The sequence below is a fragment of the Theobroma cacao genome, chromosome 1 (genome assembly GCF_053813885.1).
Source record: "Theobroma cacao isolate CCN51 chromosome 1, ASM5381388v1, whole genome shotgun sequence".
Taxonomy (NCBI): domain Eukaryota; kingdom Viridiplantae; phylum Streptophyta; class Magnoliopsida; order Malvales; family Malvaceae; genus Theobroma; species Theobroma cacao.
In genome coordinates, this window is record NC_142639.1 from 810,503 (window position 1) to 835,354 (window position 24,852).

The window sequence follows — 24,852 nt, forward strand, 5'->3', positions numbered from 1 at the left end:
AGTTGAAAATTGTCGCTGGGTCACTGTCGGGTTGATTTGTGCTGTTGCCTAGTAGTTGATGCTGATCTCCATAGACGTGAAACATAGTCTAACGTCGTCATTGGTATCCTAGTGGCTCCATGCCAACCACGAGCAGTCACCCCACTTCGAGTTCTCCCATGATGTAGCATCAGATTAATCCAATCAGAAAGGAAAAGTTAACCTTTCCATGGCAGATTTCAACACCAGCAAATTCGGTTTTTTGGTCTGTCAATTGTTCAGCACTTGAATCAAACATTTCCATTAACCTTCCAATCCCTTCCGTCGAACATGGTTAATTATCTGGGCAACACACTTTCTTTGTTTGTATATATAATACTAATGACGCTTGCTTTAACCTGTCATAAGGCAGCGTCTCAACATGAAATTGCTTGCTAGCCAGGAGCCTTTTCTTAGTGTCTATCCACGCCAGGTCACTTCGGAAAATGATCGGTGAGAATCAACTTGGAAAGTCAATGAACTATCATCAAACGTATTAAATATTATTACTATTTAATTACTCCATGTACCACATTAACAAGTTGTAATTATCTAGTCGGCTGTAGACCAAATAATTATTTGCATAATTTGTTTTCAATGATTAAGTTTAGAGAGACGACATATATATATATATGAGTGCTGATAACAACATGATTTTTATATTCATGCATGCATGGGAGCCAAGATTTATTCCTTAAATATATTGTCTTAATTTTCATTATTTCATAAGTAGCTTCACATTTTGTTATTCTTGACTAGATTAAAATTTTGGGTATAAAAAATTGATCCAAGTAGTTGAATAAATCAAATCAAACCGAAAGTTTCAATTAATTTATTTTGTCAAAATTGATTAATGTTTGGTCCTAAACCTAAGAACGTTCACAAGGTACGACTCTTGAATATATCATTCTTAATTTCTCTAAGAATATGTTGTCATTTCTATACAATTTTAGACTAACTTTCTTTTACATATCAAAATAAGAGGCTACTATTTAATTATAATCAATTTTTGAAAAAGTATTTTAAGAGTTAAAATTCTTATTGCACACTTTTTTTTTTTATAAAATTTAAAGAACGTGAGAAAGAAAGTTCTTTAATTAGAGCAATTTTAAACACACAAAGCAAAACAGATATGGATATGTATAAGAATTTATTTGTAAAAGACTAAATCACATCAATGTTTTCTCACCCTAATTAATAGAAAATTAAACAGCTCGTGAGTTTTTTTTTTGCATGGATAAATACATGTCGCTAATTAAATATATATAAATGTATTGCAAAAAATCTATATATAATCATAGTGTTAAGTATGGAAAATTCATCCTAGAATTATTTTCCAAGCAAATATAGTCAAGAAATTGAAATCAAAATTTGAAAATTCAATTCAACAATAAACTTGGTTGGTTCTTAGAAGAAGAATGATTGTACAAACTACAAATCATCCTGCTTGTAAAGAAAGACCAACAAATAAATAGATAAATGAAAAGGACTTCTCACTTTGCATCTAAATATTTCGATTAGAAGCCCAATCAAATGCATTTTCAACTAAACCCAAGGTCCGGCTTAAGCAAATCATCAGCCCAACTTAGGCTGATTAGCTTCTTTGCCCCATAATAGGGTCCAAAAATCTTTTGCTCGAAATTTTATTAATTGTAAAGAATTAATATTTAAAAATTATTGCTCTAACCTTACAAGTAAAGTATTCGAATTAGTTAAATACTCAAATTTTCAAATCTCTTCATATTTAGGTACTCGATTAATTGATATAAACAAAAAAGATACTTATTTTATAATTAATATATGTAATTTACTAATAAATTAAAGATATTAAAATTAAACAAACATTTAAATTAAAATTCCAATACACTCATAATTAACAGTAAACAAGTTCTAAAATACAATAAATAATGACTTAAATAATTAAATTAGATTTGGTTATCAATTGTCGGGTATCCAAGAGATAATATCTGAAACTAGTAGGTAATACCTTTCCATAACTCGAAACATACAACACAATACTTCTTATCAGAATCAGTCTCAAACCCGAATATAAGGTAAGCGAACTCAGTAATCAGGTCCAGTAAGTCTAAGTGACCCAAAATTGAATATCAAGAAATTAAGAAAATGAAAAAAAAATGCACTGCCGAAGAGCAAATAACAGGAGAAAAATATCAAGCCGCAGTTACAATTAACCAACACTCAATAACAAGATTGTTTTGTTCATATAGCACGCCCTAGATTAATTTTCCACTCCAAGTAATTGAAAAAGTTTAGGTAAAATTGCTGAGCACTGATGGATACAATGCATAGTTACCACCAAGGTTGAAAGCCAGAGATGGAAAAGGATTAGCAATACCATCCCTTTGATTCCTGCCATTGGACCTCGTGGATTGCAGGCAACGCTCGAGAATCTGATCCCTGCAAATGGGACAATGCAAAGATGGAACCTGAAGCCATTCTTCAATGCACTTCTTGTGGAACATGTGCTTACACCTCGGCAAAACACTGACACTTTCTCCATTCACGTAACCTTCCAAGCATATAGCACAGTGTTCTTCAAGCTCCAAGGAATCGTCGTCAGAAAAAGAAGGCTGCGATGACCACAGCGTCGATTCTGCATATACAAGGGCAGGAATGGATGCGAGTTCGTCGTCGATGGATGGTGCTCTTGGGTTAACGTTGGTGGGATTTCTGGAGCGATTTGACAGGTGAAAGCATTTGCAGATTAGCAAAACGATGAGACAAAGACTTATCGTTGCAGCCATGGTTGTGACAACAATGCGATGATTAACGACCACGGTTCTGCAATGGCCATTGCTGGGTGATGGTGTATAATCTCTCAGGAGATGCTTGTGACTCAAACTGAAGTTTGTGGCTGGCTTCATGTGCAATGATGAGGGGGACCCGAGCCCGCTAGAAACTGATGAAGATGATCAACCTGCTGTTACAAGTTACCTGTTTGAGCAAGTGATGAACGTGGGCGAACGTGCGGCTAAGTTGGAAGAATGGTAGCAGTATTCTTTCGAAATTGTAACTCCATGTATGGTAAATGATCTGGTCTTTTCTGTTTCTGGCTCATGTTTGCCATTTGAACTCTATTTATAATGGGATGGTCAATTCAGTGTTTGGTTTATTATAAAAAGTAATAAATAATATTTCCAAATAAAAAATATATTATTTATGTCGATAGGTAAAATAGTCTTTTTATTATGATCCCTTACATAATTTTTTTAATTTTTTCAAAATATTAATTCTATTCTAATAAATCAAATTACATAATATAACTATTTTCTATCTTATTTCCTCTTTATTCTATTAATTTATTATCCAATTAGGATTATGATGTAGCCATTTGAAAATTTGGCTGTATTCGTTGTATATATATATTTGCCATCTTTTCTCTAGATAATTGTTGTCCTTTGGTTGGCATTGATATTGAAAATTAATAAGTTACCATTATTTGATTCAACTATCCTTTCCATCTATGCTCACTTTTTCTTTTAATTTGAGAGAAGAAGAATTCAAACTCTATTCTTTGAGTAAAGAAATTTTTTTATTAAAAAAAAAAAAAAGAAATTCGAGCTATAAGTCCCCATCACTCCCATGCATGATCCCATCTCTATCTACATAAAGCCTTTTAGAGTAGGCTTTAGGTAGATATCAAATGCTATGAGCTAAAAGCTGAAAGAAAGGAAAAATGAGTTATTCATGAAGAAAAATTCTCCTCTTTGTTTCATATAATACACTAAAGAGGAAACAAATTACAGATGATTGATCCTATGGTGATCCTAGATATGCTGATGCCCTGACATCCTCAACAAGTACAGTGTTAAACCACTTAGAAAAATTGACCCATATGACAATCCGAGATGAACTGACATTCAGCATCCTCATTACCTGTAATATTTACCGGCTTAGGAAGACAATTTGTTAGAGGGCTTTTTGATTAGGATGACTGAAAGAGTTTACTCTCTAGCATGGAAAGAGGCAGAACAAGATTGAGGATACTATAATTTACAAAATGGCAGGGGAAGGACATTTACACATCCTTCAGTCAAACTTGAGATGAAGGATCTACCATCATTTTGGTCGAGATTTCACTGAAGCCCATCTGAAGTAACCACAATTTGCTTCAGGGTTAGAAGAAGGACCCTGCAAGATGCCAAAGAAACAACTCCAATTATTTCATTTATCATGCACCTTTCCTAATGCAAACTGCAACCAGAGTGGTTCATGAAAAGATGGAAAATGCATACCTCAGCTCGAGCACACACATAGAATCTATGACCAAAAGTAGGACCTGGTTTCTTCACTACTCGTGAAACACAAGGTTCTCTATGGCCCTTGCAAAGAGGTATGCTATTCTGCATGAGTTGTTGTATCCTTTTCCACTCCACTAAAGCAACGTTATTCCTCTCCTTCTCCAAATAACAATTCCCATCTTGTGCTTCTTGACCCTGTGAGGATGCACACAATTTCGTGTCATTCTGCTTTGGACTGCTTCCAAGATAATCCATCACAGGAGCTTCCTGGGACTGATCATTAGAATCTACAACACCAGGCTGGTTGGTTGAAGTATCAGTAGTAGAACTGTCAACAGTATTATCTTGGTCTGGAATTTTCTGAAAAAATGATCTCAAGGAGAGCTGTTGACTCTTTCTTGCTCTTTTCTTGGTTTCTTTGTTAGGCATTGAACTGACATATTCTCTGTTGAATGCAATTGAAGTGTTACAAGCAACCTCCTCAGTGAGATCTTCAGACTGCTCATCAACTTGTGGGATGGTATGTTCACAGTCCTCGTCCAATGAACAGCAGGATGTATAGGTTCCAGGTACATTGCAATTTGTGATCGACCTGTTGACACTATGACTGCAACCTCCGACCATGATATTTTCATCAGAAAATGAACTTGATACTAAATGGGATTGGACTTGCTTAGCAGCCTGCCTTCTCTTGAAAACTGACACTGTCCAAGAAAAGAGGTGAAAAAGAGAAAATCTTTGAAAATTTCCAATGCTAAAGAAATGATTCTGAAAGACAGATCTAAACTTTAAATGAGACTAGCATAAAAAAAGAGGAATAGTATCTTGTACCAAGAGTTTGCAGACCATGAATCATGGGCAGATATCTAGCAGCTAAAGATGGAGTGCTATGCTGTGAGACATCAGGAATTTCCACCAAGCTTGTATAAACAGGAGCATGGTCTGAACCTTCTAATTTAATGTTCCACCCTCCTTTCCACCTACATGAGGCAAGACATAAGAAAACACATGAACAGAATTATCTACATCTTTAGATCATATAAGATTTGCTACAGAATAACATGGTACAACTGTAAGTTTTTCAAAACAATGAGCAAAACCATCAAAACTTAGATGTTTGATCGTCAGGATGACCATCCAGTAATCTGAAAGGGGGAAATCTAGTTTTCAATTTTGAACCAAGTAGAAAGTACCAGTTCAGTATTGTTTCATTACTCAATTCAACCACAGGGTCGGATCTAACATTTACCTTGGTGCATTTCCAGGTTTCCACCGCTTGTACTCTGTCAAAATGTTGCACTCCTCTACATGGCAGGTTACCAAATTATGTCCGTCAACATCATGCTCCTCATGTAAGCAAGATCCAGCACAGAGAATATGATCAATTCTTGTCCCATAATTGAATTGTTCAGCACCAGTATTTGAAGGCCAACATGTAAATGCTTCCCTTCTGTAAAGATGGAAAAACAAGTAAACAATCAGAACCTTAAAATAAAAAAAGCCTTCATAGCCAGAACTGTTCAAAGACAGAATTAATGCCTATCAGTTAATAACAATGAAAATGGAAGGCAGAACTTCAAATGATGCTATAGGCAGTACATTAGTCAAACAGAATGAAATCAATGTTATAAGGAGAAAGATTTAAACCTGTTGGGATTTTTTGCCCTGAAAACATCAAAGAAATGACCTCCAGATTCCACTAGCATGGATCTAAACCATGTCCTGAACCTATAACACATTCCAACTGAATTAATTACTAAAACAAAAATCGGCTGTAACCTATACTACTGTCTATAGAGCTGCAAAAATGGTAGACTCTGATAAGTTACAAAAACCAGCCAGAAGCTTACTCATTCTTCTCAAAATCTGGTCCTGCATCACAACGATCAATAGCACAAGGAGCTATGTTAAGATCACCAAGAACAAAAATCCTCCTTCCGCGACGCAACAGAGACTCCCATCTTTTCTACAACAAAGACAACCGGTTTTAAACCCCCCATTGCACTAATTTTACACCTTACAAGTGAAATTTTCTTACTGAAACAAATTTCCTTACCTGTAATATCTTTAAAAAATTGAACTTGAATTGAATCCTATCAGCATCATCACTCTCTGCTCGGGGTCCATACAAGTTGAAGAGAACTAACCCAACACAATTAAGCAAGATTAACATAATTAGGCCTTCTTAAAAAACTAATCAAATCAATATTCTTACGTTAAACTAACCAAAATGACCATGATCCGTGATAATACACCGCCCCTCGCTATCAACCTTGAGAAGTTCCTCTCTTGAGAACTCCTCCAGCCCTTCAGCTACGGAAGCCGCCGCTTCGTCTTTTCTAGAACATCCTAGAAGGCCTGTGAACCCTTCCTCTGCTGCAATGGGCAATGCCGCTTCTACGCTCGAGAACGCCGACTTCACACGACAAAATGTAGCCACACCTGAAAATAAACTAAAAAATGAATAAAAAAAGGGGAAATTTCCTTTTTTCTCGTTGAGGTAAGTGACCAAAAAGCTTACCGGAGTACCCAGTTCGGCCTTTATCGGAGGTGCGAGTGCATGAAAAGAAAGACTCGTAGCCATCGGCTATTGCCAAATCGGCCGTTAATTCTTGCCTTCTCAATTTCGTTTCCTAATTCCAGGCAAATAAAATCAGGAAAGTAAAATCATGGAAGTAAATTTTCCTTCGCAAAAAAAGGGGGGGTGGAATTGGGGACCTGGATGCAGATTATATCAGCATCGAAGGAATTGAGCAATTTGGAAAGAGACCCGAACTGTGAGATTCTTTGCCTCAGACCATTGACGTTGTAAGTTACTATCTTCATTTCTTCATAACTAAAAATTTCCCTTTTCGTTTTCTTCTCTGGTTTTGCTCCGACGAGCGAGCGATGAGAGCGAGAGGAAAACGAAAGCAGAGCAGGTGGCAATCGAAGCTCAGTCGGTTTTGTCACTTTGGGTTTTGGGCCTTTGGGTGGGCTTTGGCTGCTAAATTCAGATACGACCTCTTCAGCCAATTGAATTGAAGTCAACGGATCCTACGAAAGTTATGGTGCTCTACGAACCACTTGAAAAATCTGTGTCTTTTTAAGGTTCCTAAAAATATATATCCGACAGACAGGCCCACGAACAGAATCGGCACGTGGTCGAGGCTCGTGGAGAACACAAGTTAATGCTGTCGTGGTTTTCTCTTCGTTGCCCATTTAGGATTTTTCTCAAGAAAAAAAATCCTCCTTATTCTCTGTCAGAGACTCAAAATTCACCTCCAAAAAGAAAAAAAAAAAAATTTAGGATCATCAGCTTCAGTCTGAAAAACCAGCATTAAATCCCAGCTTGATTTCTAGCTTTTAATGTGACTGCAGTAGTAAGGGGAAAAACCAGCATGGATCATCAATGGAAGTCCAACGATTTCTCAAAATCTGTTGCAGCAGATTTGGGCCCTTCAAACCCTGAACCCAGGTTTCTCTTTTTCTGTTTTTATTCTTTAACTTGGGTCCTGTCTTGCTTATTTCACCGTTAACGTTAGACTATTCCTTGACTTGTCAAGAACTGAAAGTAATTGTTTTTCCTTTTTGTGGGTTATTTATTGGTTGATATTCGTTGGTTATATGTTTTGTGTATTTGGCAGACAAAGGCAGGAGGTGGAAGTTAAGGATCCAATAGCTGCAAGGAAAGTTCAGAAGGCAGACCGTGAAAAATTGAGGAGGGACAGGCTGAATGAGCAGTTTCTTGAGTTGGGAAACACGCTAGGTAAATTATGGCGATTCATCAATTTGTTTAATTGCTGATATCTTTGATCACTTGCCATTGGATTTACAAATGTTGCTAGGCCAGTCAGCCTTGCAAGTAGGTAGGGGTTCTTTGGTGAGTTAGTTTAGCAACAATTGAACTAACCATATTAGAAGTTCAATGCCATGTCATTCCTTATGGATGTGTGTCTGATGCATTCGACTGTTAGATGCCCGTGCGTTGATGCAAGCAGTTTAAATGACTTTTAATAAGAATAATGGTGGTTGAGTTCTGAATATCTACTTAACTTAGCATACTTAAAAGCTGCTGATAAAAAGGGTATTGCAATTTGTCTCATGTTTTAGACACTTAATGCAAATGCACATAGACGAGTAAAACAGTCAAACATTGCTTACAACAGTGAAAAGAAGCAATTCAGGAAGTGCTAGAGAAATGTATCCTCAGTTTCTTTCCGATACTTTAACTTTCCGAGACTTTTTCCATTTTCTCCAACTATCCTTGGTGGTGCAAGGATAGGTCTTTCTGGAAACTCTTTTCAAACTGCGTTGGCTTGATTGCAGCTTCTGACCCATTTTCCTGTGATCTGGAGCAGCATCTATTCCCTTCTTAGGTTCAGAATTTCAGTGTAGTTGGTTTGACTTATTTATGTTTGCTTTCCCTAAATCTGTGCTGCTAGATGGAGTAGGAGCCTTGCTAAAGCTGGTGTGCAATGGCAAGGTGAGCTGTTTAAGGTCTTTGAGTAATCTGTTTTGGTTATGATGCTATTGGTTTGCGGGGGGATGTTTTTTCTGTTTTCAGATGTTGGTGGGGAAAGGCTGACTCTTCAGATCTTGTGATGTGGTCGTGGTTTTTATGTGCTTTGAGCCTGTGTTTTGTTGGATGATTTTTATTGAGCTGCTGAATGTACAGGTGCATTGTGTTGAGCATTGTACAGGTCATGTTTTTCTTTTTGTCGGGATCCTCCTTTGTTTTGGGGATCAAAATTGTTTATGTTGGTTCAGCACTTTAAACAAGGATGCTGCCCGGTTTTTATGGGGTTGTTGTCCCGGGTTTAAGATGCTACGATGATTGTATGAATGTGCAGAGTGTGTTGTGATTGTAATGCTCAGGGTCTGGGGTGGTTCTGCAGCTGAGGGCTGTATCAATTGTATAGAGTGTAGGTTTTTCTCTTTTGGGGAGGATTTTGTTATGATTTTCTATAATCTAAGAATGTCAGAGCAAAATCATCTTGTACCGACCAGAGGTGAATGTTTGTTCCCTCTGTCATGAATGCAACTGAACTTTCAAAAATAAGATGGAGTAGGAGCCTTGAATTTTCTGATCCTGTTGTCCCTACCTCAAGAGCACTTATTTGGGCATGATTACCAGTAGTTCTTCCCTGATGCATTGTTACTAAAAATTAAGTGCTTGATTTCTGAAAAATCACAGTTTGAAATGCAGACCCAGATAGGCCTAAGAATGATAAGGCAACCATACTTATGGACACAATCCAAATGCTTAAGGATTTAACTGCAGAAGTGAGCAGGCTAAAGGATGAGTGTTCATCACTAACTGAAGAATCACGTGAGGTGACATTTTCTTAATATTGAGGCCTATAGAGTATGGCACTGTTACTTGCTTTTGATATTTACATTTTTGTTCCAAACAGCTGACTCAAGAGAAGAATGAGCTCCGAGAAGAAAAGGCATCTCTAAAAGCTGATATTGATAACCTTAATGTTCAGTATCAGCAAAGACTTAGGGTCATGTTCCCATGGAATGGTATTGATCCTTCGGTTGTCATGCCTCCACCTTATTCATATCCAGTTCATCTGCCTTTACCTACGGGCCCAATTCCAATACACCCCTCGCTGCAGCCATATCCACTTTATGGAAATCATAATCCAGGTGCCATTGCCAATCCCTGCTCAACCTTCATGCCATATTCAGCCACCACTAATACTCCAATCGATCAGCCATCATCACAACATGCATCCTCTTCCCACACTTCTATCAAAAGAGATTCTAGAAGCAAATCGATGGATGAGCAAAGAGGAAGTAATGGAGATAGATGTGATGGTTCTAATGATGTGGCGACAGAACTTGAACTTAAAATGCCTGGATCATCAACAAACCAGGTAAATTTTATCAGTCTACAACCCTGGTTATAGTGTCTGGGATGCTGAAAACTGAGTGTAACAGAATTTTTTGTATGCAGGAATTGTCTGCTGGAGAAAAAAAAGGCAAGCAAACACAGAAGGAGAGAAGTATGGTCAATGGTAGCTCTTCAAGCCGGTACTCTTTATCTCAAGGTCTTCAGGATAGCTCCTCTGACAGTGTGGATGATGTTCCAAATTCCAACAAGTGAACAACTTTTGTCTTGTTACTTTGACTATTCACAGTGCTAGCATCTCAATCTAACATGTCTTGACTGTGACACCGGGCAGCATTATCTTGATTTCAGCTTAAACACGTTAAGTTCCGAGAACTAGTCTCCAATATGGAAGCAAGGGTTGTGTCAAAAGAAGTATGGAAACAAGGGCGTATTTTCTGCATGCTGCCAGATTCTTTTGCCATTTGAAGGGTCTGGAAGATGCACATCTCTATCACACTTCCATATATTTGACTTAAAAACAAAAACTCTAATCTTCCCCATCTAGGTTAAACCATCGGTAAAGCTTGGCCAGTCCTGGATGATTCCATCCTTTAGGTGTATGTGCATTGTAAATTCTTTCTGTTGTTAAATACCATTTGACAGTCATTATGATTCTGTCATGTTCATTTACAAAATCGATGCAATGATCTGGATATGCTATAATGTCATCTAGAAGAACTGCTGTATTTTTTTTTTTTTTATTTGGGGTCATGGATAACCTGTTGTCAATGGTGGAAACTTTGATGATCTGGCTGCAAGATCTGCTTGTAGATCATAATGGTGGCATTTACAATTCATTGGAGAAGGTGTCAGGAGTCAGGATATCGGACCCCTTGATGAATAATGATTTTTCTTTTCCACCAAGTTTTCTTTTGAAAGTGAACCGTAAGAGACATATAACCAACCATGGAAGCTCCACCGGCCCACTTGCCATTGCGGATGACTGATACTAACTTTGCAAGCCACTAACACTGATGGACTTCTTACCTTTCAAAAGGTCCAGCCGTTCCCACTGCAATTATTGCAGTTAAACAACTCTCCAAGCCTCCAACAAGTTGACACTGGCCTTCCTTTCGCTGTTAGCAGTCATAATTTACCATTTTCTTTGCTTTATTGGATGAAGCAGCGAGGAAGTGGCTCTTGCTACTTGCGTTTTTGGCCGCAACAAGGGAAGCAAGTACGACTTAAGCCTCATTTCGCAATCAGGGTGCCCTGTAACAAACAGACTTCACGCCTAATATTAGCAGGAAAGATGATAACACCCTGCCCACGTGATCCTCAAGAGAATCAAATCTATCCTTCGACATACAAGCTTGATGGTTGGATCGTTAAGTTTGTTTACTGAAGAGGAGCTGGCAAAGCTGAAATTGGTACCACCCTTAGACCAGGGAAAGATGCTGTTGCATGGGGAGACAGAGTGTGCCAACCCCTGCAGCCCTGCCCAGCTTTGCTGTATTAACCATATGTCTAATGTATTTCTGTTAGATTTAAGATTCTTATCAACGTTCTTTATGACCAGAATACAGAGCAGTAACAAGAACACAGGTAGAGACGATTAACAAGATACTATTAACACATGGAATAAAATTCGGGTGCACCGTAATTTCATTGATAAATTATTTATAGTCACATATTACAAATATGGAGGGTACAAGAAGGAAAATACCCAACCAACGAATGTACACAGTAGGACCATATACCTGGAGCTCTCTCACTACCAGAGCCAACATCAACTCTTATATCCAAAGACCTCTCAGCAGTGGATTCCCCGAAGTGGGACGCCATCACACAAAACTCGAGTCAAAAAGGGTCCCTAGAATGCTGATGGAGACAGGTAGATGGGAAGCCTGCTTGGGGTCTTACAAGTACCAAGCAGCAAAAGCTGATGTCTTTTCGTCTCTCCACCGATCAACCCTCAATAATTCAATTCCAACCTATAACTTACAAGTATTCCGCTGACCAGATGGACTAGGTACATTCTTTGAACCCATGCTTGCAGTTCGTAGAAGTCGGCGAAATTCTGAAAGGCTTATTTTTCCATCTTTATCAATGTCAGCCTCCTCAAGCAAAGGGTCAATGGAACCTCTCAAGCCGGTGTGCTACAAAACAATTGCACAATGTGAATTATTACGCTAGTAACGATTCCTCATAAAATGTTTAGATAGATAACACTTTTGATAGCAATGACATTGGCCTCTTGGACACCAGGACACCCTAGACAAAATTCAAGTTTTCGTATATTATAATATTAAACCTAGCTTTCACCCAACGTCGCATGGCTACACTGAATTGCAGAATTAGTGCAGTTGATGACCACAGCAGAATTACCATATTTCCTTTTCCTTTCTTTTTAGAAGGAAAAAGATAAACGCCACAAAATAAAACTTACCATTCTAAGCTCCTCTGGAGTTATAAAGCCGTCTCTATCTACATCAAATTTCTCAAAAGCAGCCTGTGACCGCTGCTGCCATTTATCAGAATCATGTTCTTCCATTTGATTCACATGTAGAGCAGCCGCAACAAACTCAGTGAAATCAACAAGGCCATCTGTGTTGCTATCAATCTGAGATCAAAGAAAATAAACAACTACACAACAATCAAAACCACTAAAAGGAAAAATACTACCATTTACAAGAGAGAAAGCAAAGGGAAGAAAACAAGAATCAGACAAAAAACAGGAAACCTGTACTCACCGCTTGAAGGATCTCAAGAACACGTGATTCCTTCAACTTCCAAGGAAGATCTTTAGCAAGGGCCTGCACTGAAACCATCCTTATTAGGACTAAACTCTGTGCAACCTAATAGACGTTTATGAAAGAAATGTTTACCTGTCTCATCTCTTCAAGACTAATAGAACCATTCTTATCCACATCAATTGCATCAAACTGATCCCGAAGATCAGCTATCTCCTCTTCATTAAGCGTGCCAGCCAACGCCTACAAGTAATAATTATTTTTAAAGAGATGAACAATGAAAGGAGGGAACAGTAGCCTCTAATGCCCATAAAATAATCCACCAATATTTGAAGAGGAAGAAAAACTGTTACCCTCAGAGCAAACTGCTTCAATCGACTGTACTTCACAAATTGCCGCAGGTTGTTCAGAACAGATATATCAACAGGAATCTCAGATGCATTTCCTCCTTCTCTAACCCATGGGTGAGCTGGAGAAGTTGAACCAATCAGATATTCTAGAAATAATAGGAGGATAAAATGATAACACCGTAGAAGATTTACTTTAGTAGCTAACAGCAAAGTTGACATGTAATACCACTTCCTTAGAGCTAGAAAGAAAAAAGGAAAAAGAATAATTTACTAAGAGATGATGTGAACACATACATAGGGCCTGAGCAGCTGTCAGTCTAGCCTGAGGATCCTTCACCAATAACTTCTTCACAAAGTCTTTAGCACTGTTGCTAATTGTTGGCCATGGTTTACGACGAAAATCAGGCTTGTTCTTCAAAACCTGAAGTTATAGACAGTTGCATAAGAATTCTCCAGAAAATATACGTATTATCAAAAAAACAGAAGATAACACATCTTAGACACAAATAATTAAGTGAATTTCATAGGAAAAAGCATGATTATTCAGGGAAAACAAAAGCCAGCTAGAGTAACTTGGAGGGTGAACATAATCTCCAGAATTCTTCCATACATAACTAGAGCATAAAGGGTAAAATGGAGTGCACAGGATTCCACAAGTATGGTCATCAGTTCATGTGAAATGCACATGGTGAAGAAACAAGTAAAGCACAATGTAGTTTTCTGTCTACATATGATAATAATATAATAAAATGACAAAACCCATAAAAAGCAGTGAAAAAAAAAAATCAAAGTCCATGATTAAAATGTAGTCACCTCCTTAAATATGCCATCCTCTGTCTTATCCCAAAAGGGCCGTTTCCCACAGAGCAAAATATAGGTAATCACACCAATACTCCATACATCTGATTCAGGCCCTGACCTTCGTTTTAATACTTCAGGAGCAACATAGTAGGCACTGCCAACGATATCTTGAAACCTCTTCCCTGCATTTGGTAATAGCTTAGGATTGTATGGCTTGGATTTTTGTGGCATGAGGATTATAAAATTAGCAAGTAGAAGAGGGTGTATGTATAAAGACAAGAGTTGGAAAAATGAAAAATGCAGAATAGATGGATTAATGGATCACATTAATTTAAAAAAAAAATTCAATCATGAGCAATGACAAGATCTCTACATAAGCAAATACCACTCACCAGGTCTGATAAAGTCTGACAAACCAAAATCTGTAGCCTTCAGAGGTGAGTCCGCTCTGGTTGACTTAAATAGGAAATTCTACAGGCAAGAAACAACAAAGGAACCATTAGTAAGCAGCATGACTTCCTAAAGAGGAAGTTTACAAGTAAGCCATGTTAATGTACTTGAGCATACCTCGGGTTTCATGTCACGGTGCACCAAGCCACGCAAATGACACTCAGCAGCAACTTTGAGCATCTGCCGTACAACTACTGCTGCATCCTTTTCACTATAACGACTGTCCTTTCTGACAGAAGATGGCAAACATAAGGTACTACTGGTTGTGACACTATTCGAAACATCAACAGAAAGAAAGTACTGACAACTATATTTGGACCATAAAAACACATTATTTAGCAGTAACAGCATCCCAAAATCAATTAACTAAGCATCCTTACTTGGCTAATATCCGGTCCAGCAATTCTCCACCCTCACATAACCTAGCATCAGACAGCAAACAAATAATAGAGTCAAGAGATAGGAGGATTGAAATGAAAGTATATAATTGCAGAGCCAAAACCAAAGATATTGCCAAGGCAAAACTAAACATCAGAAGACATGAAAAAGGAAATGACACAATTAAGAGAAAATCAGAACAAAATAGAGAACCAGAAAAGAAGATAAAAATTATGGAAACTTACTCCATAACAATGTATACATAGGAATCATCCTCAAATGCATTATAGAACTGAACCACATTCTCATGGCCTTTCAGGGCTTCCAATATCTTGACCTCTCGCTTGACATCCTCAACAGCAATGGGAAGAACCATCTGTGCCCAACCCAGGGATTTAAAAGAAGAAAAAGAAAAAAAAATGTCCCACTTCAAGGTGGACAAGGAAAGAATCTAATGCCTCTAGAATTCTTTATCAGTTAAATACTTAACCATCATCCACGATGCATCTATGGTAATGGCAGAAATAGTTATTGCACAACTAGATAGGAAAACAAAAAGTCTTTCCATTCGCATAACCTCATTTAGAAAACTAAGCTCTCTACAACAAGCTATTTCGTATCAGCTACAAAGTTTAGCAGGCAATAAAGAAATAAAAATTGCCAACACTGGAACACTTTTCTTGCTCAAAGGAACATGGTTGCTACTCAGAACAGTTCGTTATGCATTTGGAGATAAGAAAAAAAAACATGGAAAATAAAGCAACACCCCATCACGAACGCAGAGCAAGAGACATTGAACTTATGAAATTTACAATAGTTAATTTAGTGGAACTACAACATCTTCTTGTTGATCTCCCCACTATGCTTCTATGGAATTCAGTGTCAGCCAGAACTACAAAATACACGCAGGTTAAAGGTTGCAGCTTCACATCAAAAGTACCAATTACGATGACAATCAAATTCAATCACTGCAAACTTGCAATCACAAATTGCTAAAAAGCAAGCTCGCCGTACCAAGATCTCAAAACTGTAATAAGATTGTCAAGCCGAAGAAAGATGCAACATCCTCAAAGCTCAACGAGGTTATTGCGGATCCTCCACCAACTTTTGCCATACTTAAGACAATGATGCCTCTAATTACGATCAACCAGGCGGGAAAAAAAGTGAATTCTCCCATCATTAGATTAGAAAACAGAGAAGAGAAAAGTTCTCTTAGACTTGCTTCATGTTCAAGACAAAGCAAATTAATATATAAAAAATCAATAAGGAATCCAAAGCAGAAGCCAAAATTCCCTTAACGCCACCATTATCAAAAATTCCAATCCAAATTAAACTCCAAAAAACCCCACTTTTAATTTATCAGATAAAAATATCGCCTTCCCTCCCCCCGAAGAAAAATCCCACCTTGAATATCACAGACAACATATATAACCACAAAGAACAGTGAATCAGAAAAATCCCAAGAACCCAGAAGCATAAACAACAGAAGGATTACAAAAACATTAAAAAAACAATACCTTATTTTTCTCAATTTTCTTAACGGCAACCCGATCCCCATTTGCCTTGTCCGTGGCAACATAGGTGTAACCAAATTGTCCATGTCCCAACAATTTCCCAATCGTGTAACGCTTATCAAAATCCTTATGGTACCCAAAATCCGTACGTTTCCCACACGGGATGATCCCACTCTGCCTCCTCGCACTTGGTTTCCCTTTTACCTTTAAAGGCTGAGAATTCCTCACCCGCTGCTGCTGCTGACCCTGTTGACCGCTAGGCTTTTGAGACTCTTTTTTCTCATTTGTCATCGTTGTGGTGGATTGTTGTTCTTTGCGGTGGTTCACGCCGGCGTTGCTGCTTGAGCCACTGACTTTGGTGGTAGAGAGACAGGCTCCCATGATGATAGCAAGCAAAAGAAGAAAGCAGAAGAGGATATCAAAGGAATGAGCTTCAAAGATAGAATTCCATGGGAAAAAAAAGGAGAAATGAAATAAATAGAAAAAAGGGCAAATGATTAAGCCCCCACGAAGAGAAAGAGAAAGAGAAAGGAAGGAAATGAGATAGGAAAGAAGGGAGGAAGAAGGGAAGAAGGAGAGGGGCGTGATGGTGGTGCTGCCATGGTCAAAAGAGACTTTTTATTTTTATTATTTATTTTAATAATTATTTTATTTTTATGACCAAAAAAAAAATATCAATGAGGTTTCTTTTTTGGTTTTTGTTTTTTTTTAAATAACAGAAAAACAAAAAAGACAATTTATTTTTCTCATTGATTGACAAAATATTGGATTCCAATACCTGAATTAACTGCTTATCTAATTATACCTTTAATCTTCATCATGCTGCCAAATTTTAATCTTTTTAGATTTTCCCTTTTAGTTTTAACAACTGAAAATTATTTCATCATTTTTTCTGTCTCATCATTTCCATTTCTAGAAGGGAAAAATGCATTTCACATTTTGGAATTAATTTCAAATGGGTCTTTCCCCCCTAGTCTTGTCATCATTAAATAAAAATTATTAAGAGTAATCTATTTTTAGAAGCAATTGATGCATTGATCTAATCATAAAGTATCATTACGTAAATATGCAAAATAAAAATTTGATAGTGATTCAGAATAAGTATTTTTAATTTTTTTAAAATTTATTTATTAATAAAATGATAACAAAATAAATAAATTACCATTTACAATTTATTCAATCAAGTAAATAAAGAAACATTGGTAAGATTGGCCTTTCTCTTTTTGGCCAAAACAAACCATTGGCCTTACAAAGACCAGAGCTTATGCAAAAATCAAAAATCAAAAATAAAAACTCGAGATCATAATAAAATTTTACATTTGGATTCATAATAAAATTTGTAAGATTTATTTATCCATATATGATTTTAGAAACAATGTACCATCAAAATTAAGGGCAAATCGCTTTATGAATATAGGTGTACCAGTCTTGAGTGGTTGCTATCTAAGAATCCCTTTAATAATTACAATTTTACTTTTTTTTTTGTCAAAAAATAAAACAAGCATCAAATCCAATTTTTTAATATAAAAAAATACATCAATTATTGAGTTTTATCAATCTAACACTTGGCCATGTATATCAAGACAGAAATATGATATAAGCAAATTAGAATTGTTGACAATTTTTTTTAATTTTGTTGATTTATAAACGAATTTTACATACGTATCAAATTATCAATATATTACGTACTTTTCATTTTATCATATTAAAATTTTTGAAAATAAAATAAGATAATGAATGAAAGCAACATGCAAACTTTTAATGTTTAAGATGATTTGGTTGATATACTAGTCAAATAAGCATCAAAAAGAAATAACCATGGCTTTAGTACAAAATTTGCATGAGGTTTCTTGTTTCTCACTATAAAAAGAATTAAAAAGAAAATCATCAATCAAACTAAATTAATAAATGTTCTTGAACCAAAGCATTTCAAAAGCAGAAGTCTAATTAAGATTAATGTTCTAAGTTAGGAAGCTGTCGGTGTGTCAAAATATGTTATGGTCAAACTCTCCCACGTTTGATTTTATCACACCGTCATCCGAATGCTGCTGCCATTGTCTCTTGTAAAGTTTCCATATTTACCTGTCTCTGACAGCCTCTCACTGCTCTCCCAAGGACCTTCACCTGCCTGGAAAGTGATTTAAGATTGATTAACCAGGGGAAATTGTTGTTTGGATTCCCTGTTAAATTGGGTTTCAATCGAAGTTTGCTCCCGGGATTGAATTTGCATCCAGTTTTCTTGTTGATTATCGTGACAGAGTGAAGAAGAAGCAGCAGTATGGAAAGATTGTTTGTTTGGGCGGTCATGATTGTTTTCTTTCGATCCATTTGTCTAAAGTCATTATTCATTTTTTAACGTGTTGAAATGACACTAGCTCTCTCTTTAAGTCGTGATCTCCACTTTCAAAAGCAGTGAAAAAGAAACAAAACCCTCTGACTTTTCAAACCTATGACGATCACGAACCTTGTGAAAACCTTGGGAGTTTCTCAATGTGAAACAAATCTTTGTGAACGGATATGGAGTTCAAAGAAGAGCCTGGAAAAGAAAGACAAAACCCATCGCACAGACCAAGACCCTTTTTCAGGGATAGCTTTTTTTTTTCACGGACAAAAAGCAAATACACCCCTCATATCTCAATGCCCAATGACGCGGGTAAGCTACGGCAACCTGACATCACTCCTTCGGGTGAACTTGCATTTTTATGCGGTGATAGGGCAACATTAAAAAGAGATTTAATACAAAATTTCAACAATATTTTGTAGAATTTTCATCTTCAAATACAGAAGATGATCATTCAAATATACTTCTGGAGCTGCAGAATCCAAAGACTATGTTGGGGCTGGTACTTAATTTCTTAACCTTCATTGCCTGTAAGGTAAACGGGCAAGCCTGGTCTTCATGTTGGGGTTGTCAAGAGTTCAGAAGTCAGATTGGTGACCTGGTCGTTGGATAATACTTTGAACAAATTTGAATCCCAGAGGTGTAAAATAAGCTCACAGACATAATCTATTGGTTTTTTGTCTTGTTAGACTAATTAAAATATTTTGCATTTGATTGCCATTCCCTGCCTGGTTGTTTCACACCTTTGTTTGGAAAGTTTACAGCCAGAAATAAACTGGAAAATGAAAGATCTTCAAGAATTCAGTCAAACAATGCATACACGACCTTCATGTTTGAGCCTCAAATTAATATTGTATCTGATTTCATGGTATTTTATGTTTTTCCCTTTAATTAACCTTGTCCACATACAAAGTCAAAATATACTTAATTTGTCAAGAAAAACTGGGTTTTTTTTTCTTTTCTCTTTTTGTTAGTCGTTTGAGTTAGTAAAACTCAGCGGTTGATACAATGATTTCATTAAAATACCATTAGATCATAATAGTTCTCTGATCAAGGAATCAACTTCTTTATCACGACAACGTATTTTAATCTAAATTTTTGTTTACGCAAAGATCATATTGGCTGTCATTGCTCAAAATCAAGATTAAGTAAAACATTGACTCATCTTCGTTCATGATGAAATGATCGTGTTGAAAACATAAAAAGAACCAAGAAGAGAGACTCAGTCTTTGACTACCCCATGGAAGACTATAAGGCTAGCTAACTGTAGAAGAACAATTTCATTATGAACATAAACCTATCTTGAAGATTAAAAAGGTTTAGTTTTCCAGGACTTCTCTAATAATTGGAGCTAGGAGGAGCATCTCCTGACTCGAGGGAGGGAGAAAGAAAGCTTCTGCTAGCTTTTTCTCCCTGAATATATATGCCACCAAGTGAGAATATACTCCTTGAGGCTGGATATGGCTGGTAGAAGATACCACACGAAGAAAATGAACAAACACACTTAGCATAAAATATAAAAGTCTTTGACTTGATTGGATTAACTTTGATTCCCTCTTTGCTTCTATTAAAAAAATGAAAAACCCCATTTCTTTTGTTGTCCGCATTCTCTCCACTCTGTATTTCTTTGAGATAGAAAATCACATGCACCACCCCACGCGAACCCTCTTAGCTACTCCTGCAACTAAACCCTGGTGATGATGACGAAAATTTTTTTAAAACAAAAGAAAAACTGGGAAAAGGGTTTCCCTGGATACATTAAAATAAACTAAAAATTTTCCCACAAATACTTGCGGCTGGAAAAGCAAGAACATGCCTACTGTTTTTATGGCCACGTTTCACGTGAAAGGGAGAGTGTGGGCAGGAAAAGTTTTTCCAGGGAATGTGACAAGGAAAACTTTTACTAATGTTGTCTTCGTGTCCCCTTGGGACTCTTCTTCTCTCACACTTTAATTATTGGTTTTTGGGGTTGCAGGTGGGAATGTGAGATGCTTTTCGATTACCATGATGAATTGAATTCCATGGAGAATCTTTTATCATTACCAAAATGATATTAGGGGAATAGGGGGGAGGCAGCTCACTGTAATGCTAGATGATGAGAAACTTCGTGGGGAACACGTCATCAGTTCGTGGTATAGCACAAGTTTATTAAACTATTTTAGTAGTATGAACTGATAAACATTTCTCTTACTCAATGATACATATATGTAATTTTCTATTCAGACTATTAAGTTTGAATTTTTTCCCTGTGAAATTAATAAAAAAACCACAATCAATTAATTTTATTTTAAAATCTAAACACGTGTGAATAATTGTTATGTCGAGTTGATGTTTTTAATCATATCGAACACTAAAAAGATTTGTTTTTATTACTATTATTTTAATAAAAAAAATTTATCTTCAAATTAGGTAGGAATTATAAAGAAAGAAGAATGGTTTAGTCTCCCCAAATTAAAACACACATTTTTCTATTTTCGATGGTTTAAGGATAAATACATGAAATTTTCTGTTGAAATAATTGAATTCGAATTCTTTTCTCTAAATTAAAAAAATCCCACTATCAATTAATCTTATTTAAAGGCGTAAGCATATATAAATATCATGTCATGTTGGTGTTTTTAATCATATGAAACACCAAAAGGATACTTTCTTTAATTATTATTATTTTAATAAAAATCTCCAATCTTCAAATCAGGCAAGAATTTAAAAAAAAAAAAAGAAAGAAAGATTAGATTATCCCCCAGATTAAAACAAACATTTTCTATTTTTGATTATTAACAATAAATACATATATTTTTCTACAAGTTCGAATTCTTTTCTTTATATTAAAAAAAACCCCACTATTAATTAATTTTATTGAACTACGTAAGCTTGTGTAAATATAGTAGATATTTGTTATGTCAGGTCGGTGATCTTTATTATATCCTCCCAAAAAAAAAAATACACACACTCATATATTTTGTGTCATGTACCTTTTCTAAAGTGCACATTTTTCATGTAAGAAACCCTACAGCCCGAAAAGAAGGAAAAAAAAAGGGAGAAAATACAAAACTCTTTTTCTTATGAAGAAATGACTTGATCCAAGTCACTCTGAACCGAAGAACACGATGAACATGTGCTAAATTTTTCTCAGAAGAAGGGATAAGCTGTATATGCATCGTAATGTATTGTTCCTGTAGTAAGTCAGGCCATTTCGATTTTGGGTTGCGGTCCATTTCTCCATTATTGTTTGTTACAGGCCTCTGATGAAGACAGCTCTGTGTTTGTGTTTGTAATGATGGTTTAATTAAATTTAATCCTTAATTGTGCATAACATATGTGTATAGGTTTATTTTTGTTATTTTTATTTTTTTGATATCGGTCGAGATATGTTAAATATTTAGATTATTAATTGTCTCGTAAGAAGTATAAGAAAGAAAGCAAATAAACACATCGAACAATATTCGTCGTTTAAAAATTTGGGTGGGATTGATTTAAATTGCTCTTGCTCGTTGTAGTTTGATTTTATATAAATGTTATTTATTAGAAATTTTCTCTTTTTTTTTATAAATAAAACTTTTCATAAACTTAACAACCGAAAGGTGTAGAAAAATATCCAACAACGAGTCCTTTCAATTTCTTCTTTTTTCTGTAAGCATTTTGTCCGTGACAAAAAGCTATCCAGATAATCGATGAAGAAGGGACTTTGAAAATTCTGCCTCCGACCATATAAAAGACTTTGTCAGCATGGGGTGTTTGGCAACTACATATTCCCACCAACTCTTAACTGACTCATAGACCCAGAAAGAAAGAAAAAGAGTAGTGGACTTAGTGAAAGCGTCGAAAGGGACACCTGCTTCTGTCGCTTACTCTATGGACAAATTTCTTATGTGGTGAACTACTTCTCATTATCTTATCACTTCAAGTTCTAAAGACAAAGGGACAGACAGAAGGTGTGAATGTGAAAATTCTATACAATTACAATACGATTCTGATGATTTGATATGAAGTGAAACCGAACTGATAATTAATGGCCCTAAACCTTTCTTTCATAATAATCGTTTGTTAGTAGGAATGAAATTAAATCACCCTTTTGAACACATTTTGGCCTGTGCATCACTGGTTGCTCAATTATGGGATTCGATCGACAACTGCTTGATTAAGGTTAGCAAATCTCTGGTTGTTCTTTTTTATGGTGTGCACGTTTGGGCTCATGAGTCTAAAGTTTATGGGGCTTTTTTCGATTAATGTGAAAATGGTGGCGGGGTCATTTCCTTGCTTGAGAGGTCCTAAATCGAGCCACGTTTCTGCACCCATGGTTCCATGTTTTACCTGTAATTCGAGCTGCGGAAACGTGCTTTTTCTTCTTAAAACTTCAAAGTTGGATCGACAAATTACGGATCCTTTTCCTCTGCAAACTTCGCTTTTCTCTTGTTTTTTGGTAAAGTGAATTTGCCTTGAAGGGAATGGAAAAGTGTTCATGGCCTTGCTTTCACACTCTCGAGCTGTCACGTCTCAAATTCAAGGTTTTGAAACCTATCAGACACCACATACTCATGAGATGAATCTTATAAACATGTAAGGCAACAACATCTTACTAAACTAACTAAATGTAATAACTTTAAAATCTTTTTAAATTTTTTTAATTTTACTAAACGTCAAATTTCTAAATAATACAATTTATATATAATCCTATAAAATGTACAAATTTCTCATCTAGCTATCATCTCTTTACAAACTAAAAACCAAATACTTACATCAAAACTTATAAATGTCAAAAAACATGTATAAATCTTGAGAACCAAAGCTCTCATCAAACAAGTCTAATCCTCACACATGAATACCTGTTGAAATTTGTAAAAATGATAAGGATTATAGGAATGAGTACAACCACTTAGCAAGTAACTAACATCTTTTCAGCCGGATTAAGCATACTCAAAAACATTTAAGTTGAAATTATTAATACATATATAAGTATCAAAACAGAATTTTGGGTAATCTCATTCAAAATCATATATTTCAAAATATTTACTTTCAGATAACAAAACAAACATATTTCACATATATTTAAATTTTAGTGGTCTCCTATAACATGCTACGACTGCATTTAACCCTTGTGGCATAGGTCAGAAATAGAATCATAATTAACCCAGTGGCACGGGTAAGAAGTATATCAAAAGCAATCATTGGTTGTACTGAACAGATATTATAAATATCATTATTCTGTAACAGGTGATACAGTTGAGAGATCAATTTCTAATCACAGAATACATGTTGACATGGTCAACATTTAACCCCCATTGAAAAGGTCAGAGCATAACCATATTAGAAAACAAAACAAAAACATATATTTTTAGATTACTCAAATTTTATAAAATAATATATCAACTTTCTCAAGTATATCTTATACATCTCAAAAGCATATTCGTTTCAGACTGAATATTTATGTTTATATTTGTAAAAATATATGTGCATACATTATACAAAGTCATGAACAATTTCAAAATCAAAAATCACGTTTTTCATAAATCACATTCTAAATCCAACATATAAACTCATATACATATATATTTTACATGGGTGACTTTTAAATTGTTAGATATGTGCTGTATGACACCGGTGTTAAAAAGGTAGGACAGAATCTCGTTTTTTCAACATAAACAGGACAGGCCACTCTTTGTCTGGTCAAACCAGAATTGCTGTTTTCGTTGGTCATATGCATTCTCCGATGTAAGTTCAGTCTTCAAAAAAATTATTTAAGGTTAAAGTTTAACCCTTGCTCTTTCGCATGTGATCTTGCATTTTCTTCATTCAAGTCAGCGATTATATCGCCACGTACCTTTTCCAATTCTTTCTCAGGCCCAGTTTGAGTCTTCCAGACAGAAAGCATTAGGTAGTGGGCTTGTTGGATAGTGATCCACGAGAAAGCCCTTCTCTTCAAAGGCTTTTCGGTGCTTTAGAGTAGAGTAGACTAGATTGGATCGGATCAAAGCTAACCCAAACCTTAAAATTAAGAATGACAACAAACAAAATACTCGTTAATTATGAAATATTCCTACTCAATCTCACAACAGAGCATTCTGTTAATGCTAACATGAATATAGCCACTCTATCTACAAGCTGTGCAAAATAGCTTTAATCTTTGAATGTATGTATGATCATAACAGGGATTGGTCTTCAACAAA

General features: G+C 36.0%; 3 protein-coding genes across 3 annotated transcripts; 1 reads left to right on the top strand and 2 right to left on the bottom strand.

Annotated features, from left to right (window-relative positions):
* Positions 1–3,700: 3,700 nt before the first annotated feature.
* On the bottom strand, positions 3,701–7,205 carry LOC18610767 (endonuclease/exonuclease/phosphatase family protein). Its single transcript, XM_007046629.3, has 10 exons — positions 6,999–7,205; positions 6,802–6,913; positions 6,507–6,722; positions 6,337–6,422; positions 6,131–6,246; positions 5,928–6,008; positions 5,530–5,730; positions 5,112–5,260; positions 4,275–4,984; positions 3,701–4,170 (listed from the first exon to the last, which is right to left on the bottom strand). Exons 1-10 carry the CDS (start codon positions 7,104–7,106, stop codon positions 4,099–4,101), a joined length of 1,851 nt encoding a protein of 616 aa, XP_007046691.3. The 5' UTR covers positions 7,107–7,205; the 3' UTR covers positions 3,701–4,098.
* A 205-nt stretch (positions 7,206–7,410) lies between these two features.
* BHLH11 (basic helix-loop-helix (bHLH) DNA-binding superfamily protein) lies at positions 7,411–10,776 on the top strand. The gene is made up of 5 exons (XM_007046630.3): positions 7,411–7,737; positions 7,907–8,028; positions 9,469–9,596; positions 9,677–10,144; positions 10,225–10,776. Exons 1-5 carry the CDS (start codon positions 7,661–7,663, stop codon positions 10,372–10,374), a joined length of 945 nt encoding a protein of 314 aa, XP_007046692.3. The 5' UTR covers positions 7,411–7,660; the 3' UTR covers positions 10,375–10,776.
* Positions 10,777–11,738: 962 nt separating this feature from the next.
* LOC18610769 (calcium-dependent protein kinase 28-like) lies at positions 11,739–16,961 on the bottom strand. Its single transcript, XM_018125446.2, has 12 exons — positions 16,351–16,961; positions 15,079–15,209; positions 14,836–14,877; positions 14,573–14,684; positions 14,398–14,476; positions 14,018–14,187; positions 13,499–13,625; positions 13,208–13,323; positions 12,990–13,097; positions 12,855–12,917; positions 12,551–12,724; positions 11,739–12,260 (listed from the first exon to the last, which is right to left on the bottom strand). The coding sequence occupies exons 1-12, from the start codon at positions 16,726–16,728 to the stop codon at positions 12,096–12,098; spliced, it is 1,665 nt and encodes a 554-aa protein (XP_017980935.2). The 5' UTR covers positions 16,729–16,961; the 3' UTR covers positions 11,739–12,095.
* Between the last annotated feature and the right edge of the window lie 7,891 nt (positions 16,962–24,852).

Coding starts and splice junctions, on each gene's coding strand:
- LOC18610767 (XM_007046629.3), bottom strand. CDS start 7,106: ATGAAGATAGTAACTTACAACGTCAATGGTCTGAGGCAAAGAATCTCA. Junction 6,009..6,130: donor CCAGATTTTGAGAAGAATGA/GTAAGCTTCTGG, acceptor AATGTGTTATAG/GTTCAGGACATGGTTTAGAT. Junction 4,985..5,111: donor TCATGGTCTGCAAACTCTTG/GTACAAGATACT, acceptor TTTCTTGGACAG/TGTCAGTTTTCAAGAGAAGG.
- BHLH11 (XM_007046630.3), top strand. CDS start 7,661: ATGGATCATCAATGGAAGTCCAACGATTTCTCAAAATCTGTTGCAGCA. Junction 9,597..9,676: donor TAACTGAAGAATCACGTGAG/GTGACATTTTCT, acceptor TGTTCCAAACAG/CTGACTCAAGAGAAGAATGA. Junction 10,145..10,224: donor CTGGATCATCAACAAACCAG/GTAAATTTTATC, acceptor TTTTGTATGCAG/GAATTGTCTGCTGGAGAAAA.
- LOC18610769 (XM_018125446.2), bottom strand. CDS start 16,728: ATGGGAGCCTGTCTCTCTACCACCAAAGTCAGTGGCTCAAGCAGCAAC. Junction 14,878..15,078: donor TATGTATACATTGTTATGGA/GTAAGTTTCCAT, acceptor GTCTGATGCTAG/GTTATGTGAGGGTGGAGAAT. Junction 13,324..13,498: donor GACAGCTGCTCAGGCCCTAT/GTATGTGTTCAC, acceptor CAACTTCTCCAG/CTCACCCATGGGTTAGAGAA.